We start from the raw sequence: 24710 nt of genomic DNA, 5'->3' as shown, positions 1-24710 counted from the left end.
GAGTAGGTATATGAAAGACAAACCAATAATTCAATATGCTATTGCATAATTTAAGAAAACAAAAATAAAAACAAATATTTAAAAATTTGAAGGCTATCCATGTGGTTTTAAGTAATATATATATATATATATATATATATATATATTATATTTTAATTTAACAAAGCATATATTTTTAAGTCTGAATTTGATTATGTAGGTGTCATCGTATCAATGGAACTCACGTTCTGATTCAAAAATGAAACAAGACAGAAGGGCTGGATTATATAAAGGCGTATTAAAAATTATCTGAAATAATAGTAAAAGTTGTTGGATGTAACGTATGATTTGGAAAAAAGATAAAATCATTAGTTATATCGGTATAATTAAATGCATAATTAAAATATATAAATTCATTTAAATATGTGTTCTATACAAAATTATCAGATGATTCAGATTTAGACAGAATTATAAATGTCTGAAAAACTTGTGTAAAAACTCAGGTTTTCAGTTATTCATCGTTCATTCATCATTCCCGTTCCTCTGTTTCCGCTTGTACTTCAGCCTACAAAGGCCAATCAAACATATCAATCAGTCAGGGTAGAAAAGTAATATACGAAAAAAGCCATAGTTAAAAGGGTATCCCGGGCACACTTTTCTTCCCTCTCTCACTCGCCATAAACACAAGTAAGAAAAATCGTCGCCACAAGCATCTCATCGACAATGGCGGCTGCCGCTGCGAACACCACTTTCCCTAAACCTTCTCCTCTATCTTCTTCCTTCAAATCTTCAACACGCCATCCCAAATCCACCCTTCCCTTCTCTACAACCTCTCAAAAGCTCACTCCTTCCCGTTCCCTCCTCATTTCCTGCGCTCTCTCTCGGTCAAGTTCCAAGCCCGGATCCGCCGCCGACATTGTCACTCCAACTAGTGCCCCTTCCCATGAATTCGCTTCCCGTTATGCCCCTGATGAGCCCCGAAAAGGCGCTGATATCCTCGTGGAAGCCCTGGAGCGTGAAGGGGTCAAGGACGTGTTTGCTTATCCAGGCGGAGCTTCCTTGGAGATTCACCAGGCTTTAACCCGGTCCCAAATTATCAGAAATGTCCTTCCGCGACACGAACAAGGCGGGGTCTTTGCTGCGGAGGGCTACGCGCGCTCATCCGGCCTTCCTGGCGTTTGCATTGCAACTTCTGGGCCTGGGGCAACCAACTTGGTCAGTGGCCTTGCTGATGCGATGCTTGATAGCATCCCTCTGGTGGCGATCACAGGTCAGGTCCCTCGTAGAATGATCGGTACAGATGCTTTCCAAGAAACTCCTATTGTTGAGGTAACAAGGTCTATTACAAAGCATAATTATCTTGTTCTTGATGTGGATGATATTCCTAGGATTGTTAGTGAGGCTTTCTTTTTAGCTACCTCGGGCAGGCCGGGTCCCGTTTTGATTGATGTACCTAAGGATATACAACAGCAGCTTGCTGTTCCTAACTGGAACCAGCCTATTAGATTGCCAGGGTATATGTCTAGGTTGCCTAAGGCTCCCGAAGAGGCTCATTTGGAGCAGATTGTGAGGTTGGTTTCCGAGTCTAAGAAGCCGGTGTTGTATGTTGGTGGTGGATGTTTGAACTCCAGTAAGGAGTTGGGGAGGTTTGTTGAGCTTACAGGCATACCGGTTGCAAGTACTTTGATGGGTCTTGGAACGTTTCCCAGCTCAGATGAGTTGTCATTACAAATGCTTGGGATGCATGGAACTGTCTATGCTAATTATGCTGTGGATAAGAGTGATTTGTTGCTTGCCTTTGGAGTGAGGTTTGATGATCGGGTGACAGGAAAACTTGAGGCTTTTGCCAGCCGGGCCAAGATTGTGCATATTGACATTGATTCAGCTGAGATTGGGAAGAATAAGCAGCCTCATGTGTCGGTTTGTTCAGATGTGAAATTGGCATTGAAGGGGATAAACAAGATATTGGAGAGTAAGGGAGCTAAGCTTAAACTTGATTATTCAGCTTGGAGGCAGGAGTTAGATGAGCAGAAGCTGAAATATCCATTGAGTTACAAGACCTTTGGAGAAGCTATTCCACCTCAATACGCAATTCAGGTTCTTGATGAGTTAACCAATGGGAATGCAATTATAAGTACCGGCGTTGGTCAGCATCAGATGTGGGCTGCACAGTTTTACAAGTATAAGAAGCCTCGGCAATGGTTGACATCAGGGGGATTGGGAGCTATGGGATTTGGATTGCCTGCTGCCATTGGAGCTGCTGTTGCGAATCCCGGGGCTGTTGTTGTAGACATTGATGGCGACGGAAGTTTTATCATGAATGTCCAAGAGTTGGCGACTATTCGTGTGGAAAACCTTCCCATTAAGATATTATTGTTAAATAATCAGCATTTAGGCATGGTTGTTCAGTGGGAGGATCGATTTTATAAAGCCAACAGGGCTCATACATATTTAGGTGACCCATCCAATGAGTCTGAAATATTCCCAAATATGTTGAAATTTGCTGAAGCTTGTGGAATACCTGCTGCCCGTGTGACAAGGAAGGAAGATCTCAGAGCAGCAATTCAAAAAATGTTGGACACTCCTGGACCTTACTTGTTAGATGTAATTGTCCCCCATCAAGAGCATGTCCTGCCTATGATCCCCAGTGGAGGGGCTTTTAAAGATATGATCACAGAGGGTGATGGAAGAACACAATATTGATTTGAATGAACATCAGTTTGTGTTTTTGGTAATGTATGTATGATCAGTTATGAAGGCTTAGCTCTGAGTTGTGGCAGTTTTATGGGTTATAAGTTGGTTCTCTGTCATGGAAATGACGTTTGTTGCGTGGAAGAAACTTGCTTGTGCTCCTATTTTAGTTTTTCTATCTTTTGAAAACTATCAAGTAGGTTTTCTGTTTGGTTCTATCCAAATATGTATGTCTTTTAGTCAAGTAATAGATAAATCTAAAATTACTTGTTGTTTTGATGAATATCTTTTCAAGGCTAGCATAATTGATGCTTTCATGACTTGGACGCACTGCAGGAAATCTAATTACAGCTTGCTCAATTTACTACTTTATTGCAGGGACATCAGCTTATGTTGGTTACTGGATAATAAGTCTTGGTGATTAATTATCATTTTAAATGTTGTCCTTATTTGTACAAAGCAAGAGGGAATTTGTGTCATTTACACAATTTTGAAAATGGTTTCCAATAGAAAAACTCTTTGTTTATAACGTCTGGAAAGGAATGTATGTATAACAATGGATGTTTAAAAGGAAAGGCTGGACCTGCTAGAACGGGAGCCATCAAAGAAAAATCAGAAAAAAGCTTCAGGTCTTATCAGTGGAAAGGAAAGGCTGCTAGACAAGCCAAAATCCCCTCAACCTCAACGTTCTTAACCTATACCCTCTGAATGGAGCTCTGTCCAGCCCCCTGTTGTCTTCAATATCTATGAATACTGTGACCATCTTGACATAGTGATGGCTGAAAACGTTAGCTGAAGCTCTACTTCAGACGATGGGAATGATGAGCTGCTAAACAGAAGAGAAAAAGCAACAACCAAGGAAGTTAGGAAGAAATATGGGTTTAAACAACTGATTTGCACTCACTTATGCGTTGTCAAACTTTATTTATTCTTACATCATTGCAGAATGAAAGAGCAAATTAGGACTCACTGCATTTCTTGAGCACCCATTGAAAAGCAAATTGTCTTAAGACTCAAAAGAGAGAGAACGGCTAGTTAGAGGTGCTCAGGAGCATGGCCGATTCCATTCCAATTTTACTCGATCCAATTCAGTTAGATTATTATAAGATACTATTATATTGATATTTAAAGATTTTAAAAGATATTCCAAAATTAAATTTAATAAATATTTTATTTATTAATATAATAATACTGTCAAGATGAATCTCAACTTAAAAATTTATAACTCGAGTCAAATCAAGTTAAAGGATTTGAACGAGTATGTAATATTTAAGTTTAACCTACTTTGCTAGTTATAATGTTATTTCTTTATCAAAACCAAATTAAATTAATCTGATTTTAATCAAAGTCTAAAACAAATTAAATAATATAAGTCCACATGGAAAATCTAACCATCTTATTTGGGTCCCTTAGCAAACCTATTTCTCATCCAAAATAAAACCTTATTAGGCCCCTTTAGCAAACTTTTCCAAATGTAATTTACCGTCCCCTCCCTTGAATCAAATTTTGTAATAACATGTTGAGCTTAATGAGTTGATAATTTTTTAATTTTAGATTCCATAGACAAATTGATTTTCTTTCCTTTTCTTTGGAATTTTTAATTTTAAATGTAATCATTATCTTAGCTCCATCATTAAATTATGAATTTAACTTAATTAAACAAGCATGTCTACATTGATTACTATTTGTATTTTTTTTTTCTCAGCCAAGAAATGATGAATATATTTATAGAAATTTACAGAGAACAAATCCTGGAGAGCGAAAGCCGCTCATAGCAGCAACACAAAGCACTGAAGTATACAGGGAGACAAGGAAAAAACTAGAGAGCAATAAGAAAGTAAAACAAATAGGAAGGATCCAGCCAATGAAAAAATAGCCTGGCCCTGCAAGAGATGAAACAGAGCATCATAGAAAGCATGGGCGCCAGAGCAGAGAGCAATCAGGAAGCACCGAAGAAAAGCCAGGCAGAATCGTAATTACGATCCAGGCATCGTAATGGAGAAATGATTCACAGGGCGGAGCTGGAGACGCTACCAAAGTGCAAAAAAAAAAAAAAGAATGAGAATCGGACAACTCCAAGTTTTGCAAGGGAATCGGCTGGAGAATTATCTTCTCTTAAAACATGCAACAAAAGAAACGTTGCCAATCATTTGAATGAGAGCGTCGATTTCATCGAAAGTTTGCTGACTTTCCACTATCTTTGGGATTCGTTTGTGACCCACGAAGAGCTACCTTTGGAGTCAGATTCGATGATAAGGTTTGAGCCAACATACACGGTGCCAGAATATAAAAAACTAACACAATCAAAGTTATCAGCAAGCCATGCTCCACTAATGAGGATGAATCTGGCTTTAATAAGAAATGTGATCGGAGAAAAAGCAGCTTTGACCCATACTGAAAGTAAGCCTCTTGATCTCCCAACAGATGGACTAAAAACCCAATCAAAATTATCATTGTGCCAAAGTCTCTCGATAACTCAACTTGTGATAATTTCGGATTTCGTTTCCTGAATCAAGAGCATGTCTACTTTGTTGACAGTAAAACTTTTGCTAACCAGGTTGGTTAAAAGAGAACAACCTAAGCCATTGACATTCCACGATGAAATGCGCTTAAAGACTTGCCACCCAGCGAAACCAGAAATCATGACCAAAAGAAGGACTGTTAGAATCAGACAAGTCAGCTGTGATTTTCATAATTTGAGACAGAAAATTCACGAGTAAATTGAAAGAAGATGAGAGAATGGTGCTGAAATTATCCATCGTGCCATGAGAATATACTCAATAAAGGAAGGAAAGAAAAAACTTTTGAAACGAGCTCACTTCTGTAAATTGGCTTTCTCAATTGCCAGTAAGTTGTCCAACAATAACTGTTCAGAGCATCGAGAAACAAGTCCCAGCTGTTTGCCTAAGTTCCACGTTGTTGCCGCTTCACCATTGTCCACACTTGAGGTGGAGTGAAAGGATTTTCGTGCCAGCTTTCGAATACTTTTCTCAACTTCTTGGTATTGATAGCTCCACTTTTTTCTGTCTGAAACCAACTCAGGGAATTCATCAATAAAAGATGCCTTTAATCCTTTGGGAGAAGAGTTCACTCCATCATCAGACTCTGAATCAATATCAGGCTCATGAGAAGGAAAAGTCATGGTCGGAGTCTTGATTTGGTGATGATAAGCTGGACGTCGAATGTGATAAAGATTAATGACCTGGAATTAACTCTGGAACAGGAGATTTGATAAGAGGTGATGAGCACGCTGACCTGGGCAGCAATCAAGATCCACAACCGGCCTTATTCCATCCGGATCAACAACAGATTGGGCTTGAAGCATGAGGGGTGACCTCGGCTCGTCCTCTTTTGAGATAACAGGTGATGGACAAGTCTTTGTAGAGGGCACAATAAACTGAGAGAGAGAATCTGGAACAGCAGGTGGCTTGTTGATGGTTTCGATACCAACAAAGGGAATCACTTCGAGCCTATTTGAGGAGGGGATATCACTAGGCCTACCATTGCTACTAGGCTGATCATGAACTCTGATGTGGTGGACTGATTTTGAGCGTTGGCCAAAGCATCATGAAATCCAAAAGGAACTGGACCCTCCATTGATGCAGAGTTATGGGTGACTGGGCTTTGGAGATTGGGATCCAAAGCATTTGTCACCTCGACAGGGACACATGTGTTTCCACGGCCGTTGCCAGCAACATCACCATGATTGTTCTCACTACCGTTGCCATGCGGCAGCACCTTGAGTGTTCCTTTAAGTCTCGCTGCTCGTCGGGGTGGAACAACCAAGGCAAAACTCATCTTTTCCATTGAGCGAGACCTGAACTGTCAAGTAAGCAATCAGGTAAAAACTCACATACAGAATGGGATAAATTTGATTGCCAACCGAAAGATGAACAAATTCGTCAATCTTTTTCCTTTTTGTGTTGATGGTGATAGGAATAGTTGCCCTTTCGAAGGCTTGTAGGGAGGTGGTTTCATCTCCAATGGTAATAAATGAGCCCCAGATGCTACCAGTTCTAAAGAAAGTGGTTCGATTCCTGGCATGGAGGGGGATACCAGAAACTGAAAGCCAGCATTTCCTAACATCTCTATTAACATTAGGAGACCACTTTAGTGATAATTTGAAAATTTCTTAGGGGCTCAAGGTGTCTTAAGTTAGGCTCATGAGAATGATTCTGGATGAAATTAGGAAAGAACGAATGCTTGAATAGGAATGTGGCACTTGGAAAATAAATTTTTCTGCTTCTTTATGTGAGTGCAGGTTGGAATTTCTTCAATTCGATTGGGGTGTGAACCTACACATGCTGAAGGAAAATGAAAAAGCCGCTAGTGACAAAGCTTTGCTGTTGGTTTTGTTTGTCGTCCTTCAGGTTCAATAATGGGTTGAGTTGAAAGGCGTGTTGAGGGTTGTGTCTTTGTGGATGACTCTGCTGCTGCGGTCTTGAGTGATTTGGAGTTCTCACAAGAACCAGGAATTGTTCATGATGGAATGAGGCAGACCAGGAAGGATTTTAATGACGAGAATGTTTGAGTCCGTACCAATGAAGCTCATATTTGTGGATTGTACGGCTTATGGAAATATTAGATGGCTTGATTAGGATAGAATTTTCTGCTCAGATTTATTGGAGCTGTTCTGATAATGTTTGACTTCTTTTTGAAACAGGATAGGGGTAATCAGGTTAGCCTATCTTTGATCCCGATGAGCCGCCGTTTTTTGTTTGCTGGATGCTGGCTCTTTGTTAGAATTTTTAGGACTTCTAGCTGTGAATGCCATTGTCCACCCAATGGCTAATATTTTTGATAAACGTACAGCTTCTCTTTGCCCAGACCAGTTTGAGTATGCCATGAGAGTCTCTAGCACAATAAGCAAGAGACCTGAATTGGCATCACGGTCCTGAGGCTAATAAATATTACACCTTTCAAAAAAAAAAAAACATTAGGAGACCACTCTTTTAAATCGTCAAACCATTTCCATTTACTTTCTTTAGCCTCTTCAAAAATAACCTGTGTCGGAGAAAGAGATTAAAAATTGATATCCTCCAATTCTTCTAATTGAGATGCCAGATTGGCCTAGTTCATCAATTAATTTCCTTTAAAATTTCGTCTGGCTCTTGATGAAATCGACTAAATCCAACAACACATTCCTCCAGCCAATGCAACATCTCATTCTCAATGGGCGATCCTTGAACAAAAGAGGGTCCAATTCCACAATTAACCAAACTTTTTCCTTTCCAATCTATTTTTAAGAAAATATCAATTAATAGCACAAAGTACAGCCACGTTAGAATGTTGAACCCTCAAAGGACCTGACAATAAAGCTGGAATAAAACTAGAGGAATCGCTTTGCAGTCCACTGCGACCTACAAGATCAAGCTTCCCTTTAGCTGAATTATCCACATTGGCTCCTGAAATATCTACAAAAAGATGGAGCACAAGCCAAAGGGCTTTCCCACTGCAAGGAATCCGAGAGTACTATCCTCGGGGAAAGCATTAATCCAAAACATAGACCTAATCTTCACCAAAAATATTACTTCATCCACCGACCAACTCTTCTTTTCAAAAACAGACTCATTTCTTACTAACCAGATAGAACAAAGTGCTGCAGCACAGAAAACCAAGTACCAAGAGATTAAAACAAGCCGGCAAAGGGGACATCCAAACATTGTAGCATGAAGAAATTCAATGAAGGAGGATTACACCATTTTTACATTCCAACAGATGAGAAATCGCACCAAATCCGATACGCCCATGGGCAGCATACAGAGATTTGACTGTCACTTTGTTAGACACAAAGTACAAGATGGAATGATCAGTCCCTGTTATGTTCATACGAAGCAGCAGGTTGCAGATTTGTTTACCAAGGCATTACCACCAGCTCAATTCCATACACTCCTCAGCAAGATGAGCAGTGTTGACATTCATATTAATGCACATCTTGAGGGGATAGTTGACATCATAAGCATTGACAGGACACAAGCGCAATACAAGATTCTTAGTTAAATTCTATTAATGGCAACGTTGTAAATATCTTTAAGGATGTTTAAAGTTGGTTAGTGGTATACTTGTAATTTGGTAGTTTCGTTGTAACCTTTAGTGTCTTTTGCCTTGTGTATAAATACAATTTTACAACTGATGAACATCTCTTGTCAATGAAGCCCATCGCATGCTCAGAAAGATCATTTCTCTCTGTTCTTGTTTCTTTAATTGCTTAGTTAAAGGACTTCGTCTAAGACTTGAAACTCATATTCTAATAAAGGATTAAGGACAGATTGGTAGCACATCGTATGAAATGACCAGGTCATGAACTGTTCAAGTCAGAAGCCCAGATAAATTTAAGTACATGAAAGATAATCCCAGAACATTTTATTTGATCATTCATTATTCTCCAATAATTCAACTGTTATACAAATTCTTCATCAACAAGAAACCATCCACTCCAAGTGATTATTTAAACCCAAAAAAAAAAAAAAACCGAGTAAATTGAATCATTAGTCCTTGGGAGGAATGCTAGCATCAGTGTCTCTTTCCAGGGCACCAGAGACCTGAACAAGCTATCCTTCTTTGTTCCACCTCCTGGATTTTTACCCTTCCAATCCCAACTGCATGAAAACACCATTAAAAATACCAAACTTTTCCAACTTAAATAACTTAGCTGAAAAATATTACATCTATCATTAATTAAAAATATATCCATAATTTAGTTGTTAGTATGACTTACTGTTTAGTAGTTTGCTCTCAGCCATGGTGAGTATGAGAAGAAAAGACAGCAGCAGAAGAAAGTTTAAGGCCATTGTTGGTTTGCTGTCAAGCCTAGCCATGATTATTGGTCCGGCTGTATAGCTGGAATAAACTCTTCTTGTTTGTATGTTGGTGTGATTTGCCTTTTGAGAGGAGTGAACCTATTTATAAGGGAAAAGATAGAGGAAGAAATGAAAATTACTACTAGGAGTTATTAACAATTGAATGACAATATTCGGTTTTTCCTAAGCAAAGAAGTTGTCTCTATATGTAACCATGGCGGGTCTTACAACTTTGAGCAATGGAACTTATCGAAAATTTAAATAATGTTAGTGTCACATGCTTTATATATTATGGACGGAATTTTCTATTAAAAAGGTTAAACGTTTATGGATGGATTTTTCAAATTTTTTGACTATTTGCATTAATAATTACATTGATTTCAACTAAATTTTTTGTAAAAGTCTATTGAAAAAAAATCAATTCTAATGAATTTTTAACTTTTTTCAATAAAAAATTTCATCGAAAAAAATCAGATTTTTTATAGTGCATGGTACGTGTTGAAGATAATACCCAAGGCCTATGTATTGAGGACATGCATCTCATCTTCTCCTTGATTCATGTTCAGACTGCAAAGGATAAAGTTGTAATAATCATCTTTCACAGATGTTTTAATTTTCAAGTACTTATAAATGGTACGGAAGTAATAAATACTCTTTGTGCTTTCATTTTTTTATTCATTTTTTATCTTCTAAAATAATATCTTTTTTTTTTCATTTAATTTTTTTATGTTTCAAATTTATTTTGCATGTAATTGCTTAGGATGATTTTTATTATTTAATTGTCAATGCTATCAATATATATGTAATGTAGTGCAATCAAACATTACACTGCCCTGATCTATTAATTATATATGTAATATATATATGATCCTTGAAAATACTCAATTTAATTTAAAAATATATTAAATTTCTTTAATTTATTTCTATTTTTATACATCTATATATTTAAAATTACTATTAAAAAATGTTTTTATTTCAAGTAATTACATTGAAACGTTTTCAATTTTAAATAAAAATATCATAAAACTAGTTGAAAAGAATTTTTTAGGAATAATGATCACAATATTGGAACACAAATATTTAGAAAATTGATTACATTAAAGAAAATCAAGTCAAGTGTACTATTCTTGATTCTAATCAGCAAATAGAAAAGAAAGAAAGAAAATCGTCTTTGGTCTCTTGTTGTTGTGGTTTGCATCCGTTAAACTTTAGTCAACCGAACTCGAAGAACATCTTGGATCCAACTGCAAGTGCTTGGCATTCTTCAACAGTTGATCGAAGTTCTCAATGGTGCATGAAATAAGGATCGGTCCACCGATCTTGGCATCAAGATAGTCTTCTTGCGATTGCATCAGCAGTTCCTTGAACGTTGGAAGAGAAAGATACTTGATCGGGACTTCGTACCTCTTCGCCTCCTCGCCCACGTACATGGCTACGTAACCTTCTCGAGCTTCAAGTGGGGCTGCTTTCCCAACCTCACCCTCCTCCTCCAGCCGCCTGTAGTACTTCTTGGACTTGCTTCGCCCTATTCTTCTCACAAACCAACTGATTTTCGATGCTGAATGCATGGTATCAATCATCTAAACCAAGATTTCTTCTTCTTCTTTTTTTGAGAATATTGATTGGAAACAATGAAATAGCAACGAATGGGAGGTGTGGGGCTTTTTTATATATAGTGGGGATGATGTAAATGTATGATACAATGACGGTTGCCGGCAAATCCTTTTCTCCTTTGGAGTTAGAAATTATACCCAAGCCGACTTCAACAATCCATGCGGAGTCATTGACCACCGAAGATTGTATATGTACTAGCATATAGTAAATTAATTATTGCTAATTTTTTAATGAGATACATGTTTTCGGTACAATATATATAATAATTTCTTTACAATAAAAAGAAATTATAATTATCAAAATCTTGAATCCCTAGCTTGCAATATCATCATCGTAGAATTGGGCAAACATCACACATGGGAAGGCTCCTCTGATATTTTCACTAGATTTCCTAATCTTGAACACCAAGATTGTCATCAAAGACCTGTCTAGCTAAATTAATTAACCTTACACGTACACAGATCCTAAAACTAAAACCTAAATAAGGAGGTTAATATAAATAAACCCCATTTAATTTCATTTAAATTTGTAAGCAATAAAAGGCAATTCTATTAAATTCGTGCAAATTGTAAAGTTGAAAGAGACTAGACGAGCAGAATGTTCATATACCAATTTCACATAAATATATCCAGATAAGTAGAAAGAGAGTTAAATTTGCAGAACTAAACCAAGTATAGCTTTAGCCACATTATCCCCTTCAAATTCCATGGGTTTTGTTGACCTGCCTGGTTTGTAATTGCTGATAATCATGAGCATACTATTAACTACATCAACCCTTTTCTGTTCAACCAAGGAGTGAAACATCTCATACTTACAAGACCCAGAGATGCCATACCCAACCTGACCCTGAAAACCCTAACTCCGAGCCTTCTCCTGGACAGTTCTCGACAATAGTTGGTAATCACACCTATGGCTGCCTCGTTTATCTCCTTCATAGATCTCTTCAGCTTATCTTTGAGTCCATTTTGTTCCTTAAAATGGTAACTCTTCAAGAACGCGCGTCTAGCATGCCAATAATCGGGGCCGTGGCGGTTGCCACTCCCGTAGTCATCTTCCCATTTATCCGTGAGTTTGAGAGAATCCTGATGAGGATGCATATCGGACCAATTCCAGATTATGATCGGGATGATTTTGGTGTTTGGCATAGGGAGAAAAGAGGGTTAAATGGAACAAGTTTGAGTTCATAAGACGTGAGTGAAGGAAGTATTTTATAGGAAGATAATGGCGAAACGAAAAAGAAGAGTGGTTGAACCATATAGAACGAATGCGTTGAAATCTGGTTGCTTTGGTTACATCCAAGCAGGACTAATCGACATTAAGAATTGAAATTGACTTAACTAACATTGGAATCACGCAAGCGGTTGATATTGTTGGATATGGAATATTTGATACTTGTTTTGACCTATATGCCTCACCAAACACTCATGCTGACTAAATGAATTTATGCAATTATACTTAGATATCATGATAAGAATTCAAATGCATATGAGCATGCACCAAACGCATGCCAGCTTTTGTTTCTTCATTGATAGCATGCAACTATCAAAATGATAGATGCCATGCTTTCTTCATTGATTCTTTTTCTGAAAGAAGAAGAAGCAGCTTAATATCTAAGGTCGATAGAAACAATAACAACTAACGACATTAATTAAGACGGATGTTAATAAACAAAAATGTACCAGACATGTGACACCAAACTATAAGAGAGGCACCCAATGAGATACAGACCGAGGAAGAAGATTTTTATTCTTGGTTTGCAAGTGTGGACGACTTCATCCAACCTTATGTTGGTTTATTAATTGACTTGTTTAGTTTGTTTGTTGATTTCTTTTGAGATTTAATAATTATATCATTTATGTTAAGTCATACTTAATTGGATTGTAATTTTTATTTGTACATGTAATCTCTTCAAAAAAAATTTTCATTTTTGTTTAAGCATTTCAAGTATATATTATAAGATCTATTATTTATAATATACTTTACTAATTTTATTCTTATTTAAGAAAATAAATAAATAATTATTGAGGATATAGATGGGTTGAGGTTTGGGATTCCAAGCACAGCTCTGCCCCGACCTTCACAATTTGATACAAAAGCTAAATTTAAACTTGGCCTTGCAAATAAATACCTTTACTTACGGCTAAATTTTCAGTAATTAATGCTTTTCATAACAGAAATGTTATAATCAATTTAAAATAAATTATAAATTATTTAAAATGTAATGAAAGATAAAAATAAGTATAACTTGATTATAATTTAAAGAAAATAATAAAAGTTGTGTTTTAAAGTTAAAATTATCTTTCTAAAAAACTTAACATAAATGTGTAAGAATAAAAAGTAAAAAGACATAAATTTATTGTAAAAAAGAAAATCTAATATTTAGTTTTTTGTAAAATATTTTAAAGTAATTTGTATTCTAAGCTATCAAGAATTTTTACAGAAAAAAAAAATATAGCTTCACGCAATTAAGTGAAATGTTAATATTAAAAAATAATAATTTAAAATAAATTTTAACGTAAACAATAAAGATAAAAACACATAAAATTTGTTGTAAAATGAGTAAAAGGTATGATAATCAACTTAAAATAAATTATAATGATTATAAAAATAATGCAATGTAACAATAAGTATAACCTTATTATAATTTAATATAATTAAGTAAGATGTATCATAAAAATGAAATTAATTTTCTTAAAATCTTGCTGTAAATGTATAGGAATAGGAATAAAAGAATCCTGTCTCATTTTTATTACTTTATTGAAGTCAACGTTTATTGTTTAAAATAATTTATACTATAAAATATAATAATTAATGATAATCTTAATTACTATTATTGCTGTATTATATATAAACAAAGAAATAATATGTAAAATTACTGTCCATAAGTATGATAGTTACTATTTTCTTTTCTAATAAAAAAATGATACTAATTTTATTTAAATTAAAATGTTTCTCTATCAATCAACAAGTGGCATTAAAAAAAACTACTCTCATTAAATATAAATAAAGAAGATGAAAAAGAAAAAGTACCAAGGGTACTTTGGTAATTCTGAATACTCATTTAAATAACCAATAAAATTTTCAGAAAAGTCCAGGGGAAGTGAGAGTCTGAGAGACATGGTTGATTAATGATCGAGTTGAACTATTCTCTGTTGCCCTGTTGGTGAAGTTAAATAAAAACAAAAAAAAAAAAGAAGAAAACAGAGACAAAATCTAGGAGGCAACCGGGAAACCTGACTCGGTTTTACAACCAAAGCTGGGAAAGTAAGATCCCCCTATCTCCCTCTTTTTTAACGCCTAATCTCCTCAAATTTTTCTTTGATTTCTCTTGCTTGAAGTGGTTAATTGATTGACTCTTAATAAACCCAGTTCGTATATTGCTGCTTTTTTTTTTCTGTATTGAAGTGATAGATAGTTGAAAAGTATTGGCTATTTAGATCTGGGCTGTTTTAGTTAGTGCAAGATTTGGGTTGGTTCGAAACATTGTCAAAAATTACTTTTTTTATGTATTTTGCATTACAGAAGGAGTGATCTTTTGGGTGAAGTGTTGATGGGCTTATGATTTTTATGTGGATTGTAATGGTGGGTTTTGCTCCGTAGATTGAATTAAGTAAAAAGAGAAAGTTGAAGGAGTTTTATATACTCGTAGAAATGGGGAGGCCATTATTTTATGAGATATTGGAGAAACCAGCGACAAGTTGTATAATAGGAATATGTAGTGTAATATGGTTTTACATACAGAAGAAAAACATCGGTTATCATCATGTGGGTTTAAGTTATGAAACCGCAGTCGAAGGGCACCATTGGAGGATAATTACTTCAGCTTTTTCACATATCAGTGTTATTCACCTTGTTTTCAATATGAGCGCCCTTTGGAGTCTTGGGATTGTGGAGCAATTAGGGCATTTGGGTCTTGGAGTGGCGTATTATCTTCAGTATACTCTTGTTTTGGTTGTATTATCGGGTCTGGTTGTGTTGGGAATGTACCATTTCTTAATTCAGCGATTTAAGATTGAGTATTTCCGGCGAGTGACAGCTGTTGGGTATTCTTGTGTTGTTTTTGGGTGGATGACAATTTTGTCTGTGAAGCAACCTTCATCAAAGTTGGATCTTTTTGGATTTCTTTCACTTCCTATTAGTTTTGCACCTTTTGAGTCATTGATTTTCACTTCAATCATTGTTCCGCAAGCTAGTTTTCTTGGACATTTATCTGGAATTATTGTTGGGTATGCTATAGCTTGGGGTTTGATTCATGGGATGACTAACTATTGGGCAGTTTCCATGCTGGGATGGGTTGCAGTTGTTTTTGTATTCAGTTTGAAGCGTTCTGGTGCATATGATTTCAATTTTCTCGAGATTGAATCTGTTACAGATCCTTCATTGCCTTCTCTTCGGTTTATTGGAAATGGTAGAACCTTGCAGATGAGTACAATTCCAGTTGAAGGAGTTGAAATTGTTTAGTCCATTTGTCAAGACCTTGCCATTATATGTACAATGTAGGCATAAATTATTGAGTCATCCCTGGACAATACTCTGTGATTGTGCTTTGCTGGGCTACACAGTAAATTGAAAGTTGGAACAACCGGGATATTCTTGGTCATTAGATGTTTCAGATTCATTGCTTTCCTCTGCTGTGATCAGACAAGTTTCCAGGTCTGCTTTTAAACTTATAAATATGTTACATGAATTTCTTTGCTGCCCAATGTGGGTTGCAAGTTACTGATCATCATTGCTCACTTACGCAAAGCTTATTGTTTTTTTAGTGATAGTTTAAACTTAAAACAGTTTCCATTCTCTTCTACCATTCTTCTAAGACATGGTGAAAAAAATTGTTTACAATGTTGAAATTCAAATTCATCGACAGTTTATATAATTATTGAATATCTTGATGGAGAAAAGTGATGTATTTATTTAAATTTTGTTTCTAGATTCAGTTAAATCCAGAGTTCTCTTGGTAGGAAATAGTTGCAGTGACTTGTGACTTTGGATAGCGAGAAATGGTAATATAATTTACTGAGTGATATGACATTGTCTGATGACCATTTATTCAGTTATTGGTTATATGAACCTGCTAAGTTATATAAATTCGCTTAAACGATTATTGTGTGGACAAATTCCAAATTTTCATCTTATTTCTTAGCAGTGATGCTTAAACTTTCCATTGAGGCATCTCAGCCTTGCACTATAATTGTGATGGCGGGTATTTCTTTACATTTTTTATTGAAGCAATCTGTCCCCTGAACCTTGTGCAATAAGCTAATAACATATTCTTTTAAGCTTCCGTTGGATCTTGTCAGAGATTAAGAAAGAAATGAAAAACACAGGAGAAGTAAGAGAAACTTAGAAAAATGGAGTTAGATATTGAATTAACAGAGTGATATGAAAAGAAACCGTGCTTTTTCGTGAAACACCTGCAAATTGATTGTTGTTAATAAGGTGAGAATAGCAAGGGAAAACTTGGTGCTAGGGTTACAACGGATGAGAATAATTTGTAATTTTCCTTGAATTTATTGTTGTAGCCTGTACCCTCAGCATGTCCTTTCAGAATCATTTTTCCAGTGAATTCCAGGGTTCTTTTCTCTTTTCCCCCTATATTTTACCATCTGAACAGATGGATGAATCTAGGTTATGCTTGGGTTCAGGTCTGATAGACATCCCTGCCTCCCTTCCCAGAAAGGAACAGAAAGTATGGAGTTGTAGTTATCAGCTCTGCTAAAAAAATCAGTTCCAGCAGGGTAGTAGTTTAGTTGATGCCTGAGCTTGAACTAATTTGTGTTCTGCCTGTCTTTGGCATTATATTGCTCTTTTTAGTCCATTTCTTTTTCATCTTTGACCTCTCCCAATTTCTTATCAATTAAAAAGTTATGGGAAAGAAGCCCTTCAAATTCTGTTTAAAATTACTGTAAAATAAAACAGTAGTAGATCTTTGTCTGCTGATTTGCAGGAGTGGTGGTCTTCCTTTATTATTGCTTTGTTTTGTTATTGCCGGTTCAAGTTTTGAAGTTTTGATTGGAAGAAGTTAAACCAATGCTGAGTTGTAATAGTAGAGGATGAAATTTCTAGGAAAGCACCCTGTCATGTACTTGGGTGTTTGCTCAAATGGCCAAATTGTCAATGCATATTTTCCTCTGCCCAAAGAGTCAGGTTCAACTCCATATCTCTCTCTCGATCCCCTGGTCTCAAAATTGTACAATATATATATATATATATATAAACACACACACAATGGTAACAGGCACCCATCAGTACGGATAACCGAGCAGGATTGTTTCTCCCTGTGAATGAGGTGGATATAAAGTATACAGGGCAGAAAGAAGGCCCAACATACAGCTAAAAGTTGGTTTATAGACAGCAATTTTGATACACAACATATGTGGTTGACTAACCGTAAACGGAATGAAATGACAAAATCTATCACTAAATACCAATAAAATGAGATATTCTGTCAATGCCAAGGCCAATCTCCAAAAGATTGCACCCCAATAAATTTGAAAAGAATCGAAAATTAAGCTCGTGCAACAGCAATGTGCTCAGCCGTTTGAGAGCATCCCATTGATCTGCAAAATTTCCAATAGTTTATTCACTTACAATACTCTAAAACAATAAATTCGTGCAGTGTCAAAGTACAAATATACTTAAACCAACGAGTCCAAGAGATGGGTAATCATTTTGGGCATGGGAAAAAGGGAAGGCATAAACTAGACTTATCAACAGTTAGTACATACCACCAAACTTCTTCACAGAGCTGAAACCAAAACATGACTAACTGACAAATAAAAAAAAATGAGGGCCTAAAAAATTAGGGAATGGTTACTCTAATCCATATATCTTTTGGAAAGTTTAAGAAGGACGACTAATTAAAAACATCAATAAACATGCTAGTTCCCACAAGCATATTACTCAAGGACATCCAAAATTTGGGGTTCTACTATGGCTTTGATATTGTTGCTGGGGAAAATGGTGGGGAAAACATCAAGAAATTGATGGTGACAACCTCGAGCAAGTTGTGTGCAGTTAGAACAGAAACAAGGGGGAAGTGAGGGTTATTTTTTTCTCTTTTCTTTTAGGTGGACTAGGGGAGGCAAAAAACTGAAAAAAGAAAGATCATGTGCAGACCCTTGAGTTATTTATCAAAAACCTCGCCACTCTCTTCAAAGCTGTGCCACAAGCTTAGTTTCTTTCTTTCTTCCTTTTTTGTCGTTTGATAGACACAAACTTAGTTTCTTGTTTAACCAGACCGAGCAAAATTCCAACTTTCACCTCATTCAACTTCAGAAATTTTTAACTGTGAGCTTGACATGAAAGCTCACCATTTCTTATGATCTCCATCACTGTCATCACGACCAGCAGTGCCATTAACATGGGTTGAAGTCGAGATCGAATCACTTTCTTGGGCACCTGGATGAAGAAGATGAGAAAATCCCTGTTCAAATGACTTCCATAAGCGAGTTGGCAGTGATGCCTGCGTATTCCCACTGCTCCCACCTGTTGACAGCTCAATCAACTGAGCTGAATCAGGGTTCAGTTCGGAGAACCGTACAGCTCCTAAGAGTTGTTCGGGAAGCTCTGATTCAGTTTGACTCTCAATAAGAAAAGCCAAGTCAACTGTCAGCGTTGTGATGTACCCAAATGCCAGACGAACAATTGCACTTGCAACCATGGAAGATCCAATATCAATATCAACTTCCAAAAAATTCTCAGATATACAATACTTGCAAGAAAGGGCACGTCCAATGATGCATATTGCCTGCTCTCCAACTGCTTTTCTTACAATCCATGGGCCTTCGACAATGTTTGCAATCAATTTAAGCCTTGAATTTCTAAAGGCATCATCACCTTTCAAGAACTGGTCCATCAAAGAACCCTCCGGAATAGGCTCTGTGGCTACAAAATAAGCTATAGCGCTATAGTTATCCTTAGTTGGGAGCTGAAGATTGAATGCCCAGATGAAAGGCTTATCACCTGTTGGAAAGGCATCATCAACAACTTTCCTAACACGGTTGTTATGATGGCTCAAGACCCCCCCTAGCTTTGTGGAAGTTTTAACCCAGTCAAAGCCAAGAGACTTTAGAAGATATTTACCACCAGGGACTTTAATCTTCGTGGACAAGTACTCTGGACCCCTTACCATGAAGTTATCCCCAGGTGGACATGCCCAACCATTTGGACAGTTATCTGGTTCAAGTAGTGGAACAGCTCCCTCTGATCTCACTCTCTCTACCCATTCAGGATCATTGCTTCCTTCAGCACTAGCCATGTGTCCTGTTGGTATATACACATAAGAAATCACAGTGGGATATAAAAAGAATACACAAGAAATAGAATTAGTGACTTATATTGCCACACCATTCTAGTTTCTGAAAGAAAACAAAAATCGCCACATTGTTACCAAAGTAACATGGCACCTCTACATGAACTAAGTCCAGATGAAAGTTACAAGAAAAAAAAAAAAAACCAAAAAAGGACACGCACTATCCAATAATGGCACTACAGCAGGATGGTAATTCACACATGCAAAGCCAAATGAACTCCGGACACAGGACTAACATCATACAGAATAAATTATGAGTCCCTTGTAAGCTACGATCGCTTCTAAAACTCTCCAAAACTGTGATATCATTATAAGAGTTTCCCTTGGAAAAGCTCCATTGGCATAATATAAATTATTTAAACATCAAGAGAGAAAATATTATCTAATATGGTCCAAATCCATAGGCCTTATGAAATGTCCAGTCTCATAGATCTTTATAAGCTCCAGGTGTAACTCAAAGCCAAATATATGACCTCCTAACAAACTGGGTATTGGGTTATTTGCCAACTTAATTATCTCATTAATGGCCTTGTACTACCTTATTTAGAAGTTTTACAACAACAACTACCCACCTTGAACCATCCAGAGGTCAATAAAATATGACAGTTTCTGCTTCAATGTTAGCATGAAACTATATAGTAATTGAAATTCTGAAACAAACAGAGATATTACTACACCAAATGAAAATAATCTTAGCACACGAGCAAAAGATCACCATACCTATATCCAGATTAAAGAGAAAAAAAAAGTATAAATACCTAAATAAACAAAAGGCAGTACAGAAAAGCAATTCCAAAAGGTCTAGCATAATATCTTCCTGAGCATCTGTTTGTTTCACAAGAAAAACTGGGAAACGTTTCTGGGAAATCATTGTTTTCTTTAAGGTTTCTTTATAACAATTATTTATTTTGAAGGCTACTTTATGGTTCTTGAATTATAACAGAGAAGAAAAGCTGATTAACTACAAGTGTAAATATGTATATCTTATAATTCAACAAACAAAATGTTCAGAAAAATAAAAGCAGGTAAATTAGTTAAATACTACAAAAAAGTCCAACACATTATCAAATTGAAAAAATAGCAATCATATTAATCTATTTACATTCTTCTTTGCGTGTCAATCGGGCATTAAAAAAATAAAAAAATTTATTATCAACAAAATGAAAAAGAAAATTAACTGACAGAGAAAAACAATCAAAATCATTATTAAAGAAAGCTGATGAAGAAGAAGAGGAGCAAAAAACTCTAACCTTGAGTTGGAGGGAAGGAATTTAAAGCAATCGAGAGAGTTTAAAAACCCTAATTACACAGATATTGAGGATCAAAGATAGTTAATTAGGGTTTTATTTTGTGATTTATTGAGAGGGAGCTTTCTTCCCTTCCTTTTTTTTCTTGTTCAATTTTCTTCTTCTTTTTTCATTTTGAGGTAATTGCTTGCTTTATTTGTTTTGAAAAGCCAACGTGTCACGAATCGCAACGCAAGACACTGGAATTGTACCGCCTGAACCGGTAAGCGGTAACAGTCATCTCTGACAGATTGCCATTAATCTTCTTCATTCATTTTTTAACTTAATTAGTTAGTAGTACTTAATTTTTGGACTTTGAAAATTAATTTTTAATTATTGCTATCTTTATTTTTAAAAAAATTTAATTTTTTAAATATATTATATTTATATTTAAAATAAAAATAAAAATAATATATTTATATTAAAATAACACGTAAAAATAAAACAATGTTATTATAAAATTCATACCAATAGAATATTGAAAAACTATATTTACGGCAAAATTCTTCAAAAGATTAAATTTATGATCCACATATTGACTTACTATATTCATTCTTCTTTGAACATTTAATATTCTTACTTTTGTCATTTTGTAAATTGATTTTTCTTAATTTTTTTATAGAATGAGATGAAAGAATATTTTTAAATTTCATTATAAACTAATGGTATGATCAAATTTTAAAATAATTACACATAAATCTTTATATTTTAAAATATTAATATTTAATGTTTAACTAAAAATAGTAATAATTCTCATGAAAAATGGTAATTTTCATTTTTTTTTCTCTTATTTTTCCCTTATTTGAATTTTTTTTTTCAAATTTCCTTCACTTTATGGTTTATCTTTTTTCCCGCAATATTTACAGAATTTTAATCCTACCAATGTTGAACTTAACGGTGAGCAATAGTCTATGTCACTTGTAGCAAACAGATGAGTTTAATTTAAATCAAATTAGTCTATTACGTTTTTGGTGCTAAACTTGTAATTAATCTCTTAGATATAAATAGCTAATTGGTTGGGGTGTCACCTCGACAGATATGATGAACTCCTAACCTCCATAATTAATGTTCTAAATCAAATTCTAATCCCCCTGAAAATTTCATAAATGTCATGAGCCAACTATGCAAGAGACCCCATTGCCTCTACGTCCAAAATGGCAAACAGATTCTTTTATCAGACAACTGGGTTTTCCATAAAGGAAATGCAGATGATTTGGTTGTTAAATTCCTGCACGTACGAATGCGTTCAGCATTGTTCTTGCATTCTGCTGATCAGTTAGTTTACAATTTTTGAGATAAAAAAATGATGGCGTAAATATCATGGAAGCAGGTATAAATTGCATGAAATTAAGTAGTTTCAAACAAATCAATGATGTGACAATCATGGAAGTAGATTACCATTTGAGGTAAAAGCTCCATTGATATTCCCATGCAACAATCATGGCCAACAATATGCAACCTTTTTCCATCTTCAATGTTACCACATCAAATGCGTGTTCTCTACTTCTCAATCAATGAATTCCTACCAAGTTATGTAGCCTTGTACCTAAACACTAACCATTTACACCCTTGGCATCTGATATGTCATCACCATAGCAGAGCAACTCTTTCTTTCTCTATCTCTCTGCTTCTCTAATCTGACAAACATCCCATGGAGAAGGAAGGCCAAAACAAAGATGGGACTTTTTTGCAGCACCCATTTTTCCTTATCATTGTTCTGGCTTTTGGTTTTGTTATGATGGATCCTTTTCAACTAGGTCCCGTCGGAGGCCTTCAATTCAGGCCAGTGAAGCATGACATCGCACCATACAAGGAAGTCATGGGTAGTTGGCCTAGAGACAACAAAAGCCGGTTAGGAGATGGCAAACTGGAGTTTGTGGATGAGGTTTATGGCCCTGAGTCATTAGAGTTTGACAGCTTAGGGCGTGGCCCTTATGCTGGATTAGCTGATGGGCGCATTGTTAGATGGATGGGTGAGGATATTGGATGGGAGACATTCGCCATTGTAACATCAAACTGGTGAGCTTTTGTTGATGAGTTCACTCCAATGTCGTATGCATGTATCAACTTAACCATAGAATCCAGATTAATTCTGACTTTAAAATATTTTCTTTACAGTCAGAGGAAAGATTGCATATTTAAACTTGACTTTGATAGGAAGGATGAAAAACAGACAACTAACATTTTGTAATATTAGGAAAACAAATTAGACAGATGAATATGCGAAGTATAGATATACCAAGCAATCAAGATTAATTATCTTAGACGTAGCCTGGGAAACATATAGTTATCTTATCCTTAATCCATGCTTGTTGTGCTGGAAACAACTCAAAAGGTCAGAGAAGCTATGCGCTAGAGGAGCTGACTCAACTACAGCTAAGCAGTGGAAACATGAGAAATGGTGTGGCCGCCCTCTTGGCTTAAGGTTCAACAAAGAAAGCGGAGATTTGTACATTGCTGATGCCCACTACGGATTGCTCAGGGTTGGACCTGACGGAGGACTTGCCACACCTTTGGCAACTCATGTGGAAGGGAAGCGAATACTCTTTGCAAATGACCTGGACATCCATAGAAATGGTTCCATCTTTTTCACAGATACTAGCAAAAAGTACAATAGAGTGTAAGTGAATAAATTATATCTGTTATTGTTTGAGTTCTGATATATGGAGGTACTTACAGCAGATTATTGGGCAGGAATCATTTCTTCATTTTGTTAGAAGGAGAAGCAACTGGGAGGCTTCTCAGATATGATCCTCCTACTAAGACAACTCATATAGTTTTGGATGGTTTGGCTTTTCCAAATGGAGTGCAATTTTCTATGGACCAAGCTTTCCTCGTTTTCACTGAGACTACCAATTGCAGGCAATTCCCATCTCACTTTTCTGTTCCTTTAATTCCTAATATATGAGTTACTTGCCCCTTTAAGTTTCATTTTCATTAACAGGATAATTGATGACTCAGCATACTATCTGCTGACTGCCTGAAAGGAAAGCTGTTCTTTTTTCTGAAAAAGTTAGAATTAACCTAACATAAAGTCCTGACAGCGTCCATATCAATCAGTTTGCCTAAGAGAATATTAACAAACTGTGAACTAACCTAGCATTTATAATTCTTGTACAAGGAACTTATTCTGTTCTTTCTTACTAATTTGTGTGTCATGGTCACAGGCTAATGAAATACTGGCTAGAAGGTCCAAAAACTGGGACTGTGGAACTTGTGGCTCATCTACCTGGTTTTCCAGACAATGTAAGAATAAATGACAAAGGCCAATTCTGGGTAGCAATAGACTGTTGCCGCACTCCAGCACAAGAAGTTCTCACCCACAATCCATGGATGAGGAGCCTCTACTTTAGGTTACCTTTTAGAATGAGTGTCTTAGCCAGAATAATAGGGATGAGGATGTACACCGTTATCTCACTGTTCAATGAGAAGGGAGAAATTCTGGAAGTTCTTGAGGATCCAAGGGGTGTGGTTATGAAGCTAGTCAGTGAAGTTAGAGAAATACAAGGGAAGCTATGGATTGGAACTGTGGCTCATAATCACATCGCTACCCTTCCTTACCCTTGAGCACATTCTACCTCCAATATCTCTGGATATTATATTTGTCTAACTATGAATATGTAATATGTTCCATTCAAGTGTCTTTCCTTTGCCTTTGTAAACTGTTTATCCTGCTTTCTCTAGTAGATCAATGAATGCTGTCCAGTAAGTGCTTACTGCTTCTGCTACTAATTAATTACTGTGTAGTAAAAAAATTGTGAGACTAATTTTTTATTCTAGTGATTACACTCCTGATTCTGTTTGCCTTACTGTTACTTGAAATCTCTTTTAGCAGATTTCCTTTGCTTCAGATGTTTGGATAATGAAATCAATTCATTCACTCAGCATGGTACTGCTCCTCTATCTGTCATTGTGTTATATCTTTCGGAAAGATTTTAATCATAGAGTATGGTGGTATGCAAGTTGAGATTGAAAGTTAAATCCAGAACAGAAAATAATTTGTTTAAATCTGGATGCTGACATTAAAGT

General features: G+C 35.9%; 5 protein-coding genes across 5 annotated transcripts; 3 read left to right on the top strand and 2 right to left on the bottom strand.

Moving 5' to 3' along the window:
• LOC18602462 (acetolactate synthase 2, chloroplastic) lies at positions 637–2955 on the top strand. The gene has a single exon (XM_007033852.2). The coding sequence runs from the start codon at positions 703–705 to the stop codon at positions 2680–2682; it is 1980 nt and encodes a 659-aa protein (XP_007033914.2). The 5' UTR covers positions 637–702; the 3' UTR covers positions 2683–2955.
• On the bottom strand, positions 10603–11355 carry LOC18602460 (auxin-induced protein X15). The gene has a single exon (XM_007033850.2). The coding sequence runs from the start codon at positions 11048–11050 to the stop codon at positions 10679–10681; it is 372 nt and encodes a 123-aa protein (XP_007033912.1). The 5' UTR covers positions 11051–11355; the 3' UTR covers positions 10603–10678.
• On the top strand, positions 14191–16049 carry LOC18602458 (RHOMBOID-like protein 13). The gene is made up of 2 exons (XM_007033847.2): positions 14191–14348; positions 14607–16049. The coding sequence occupies exon 2, from the start codon at positions 14736–14738 to the stop codon at positions 15543–15545; it is 810 nt and encodes a 269-aa protein (XP_007033909.2). The 5' UTR covers positions 14191–14348; positions 14607–14735; the 3' UTR covers positions 15546–16049.
• Positions 17331–20813, bottom strand: LOC18602457 (protein ENHANCED DISEASE RESISTANCE 2-like). Its single transcript, XM_007033845.2, has 3 exons — positions 20646–20813; positions 18395–19346; positions 17331–17641 (listed from the first exon to the last, which is right to left on the bottom strand). Coding segments are annotated over exons 2-3 (948 nt in total). The 5' UTR covers positions 19342–19346; positions 20646–20813; the 3' UTR covers positions 17331–17640.
• LOC18602456 (protein STRICTOSIDINE SYNTHASE-LIKE 13) lies at positions 22105–24484 on the top strand. Its single transcript, XM_007033844.2, has 4 exons — positions 22105–22700; positions 23017–23301; positions 23376–23543; positions 23849–24484. The coding sequence occupies exons 1-4, from the start codon at positions 22333–22335 to the stop codon at positions 24246–24248; spliced, it is 1221 nt and encodes a 406-aa protein (XP_007033906.2). The 5' UTR covers positions 22105–22332; the 3' UTR covers positions 24249–24484.

Source organism: Theobroma cacao, chromosome 4 (genome assembly GCF_000208745.1).
Source record: "Theobroma cacao cultivar B97-61/B2 chromosome 4, Criollo_cocoa_genome_V2, whole genome shotgun sequence".
Classification (NCBI taxonomy): domain Eukaryota; kingdom Viridiplantae; phylum Streptophyta; class Magnoliopsida; order Malvales; family Malvaceae; genus Theobroma; species Theobroma cacao.
This window is presented reverse-complemented; position numbering and strand designations above follow the sequence as displayed.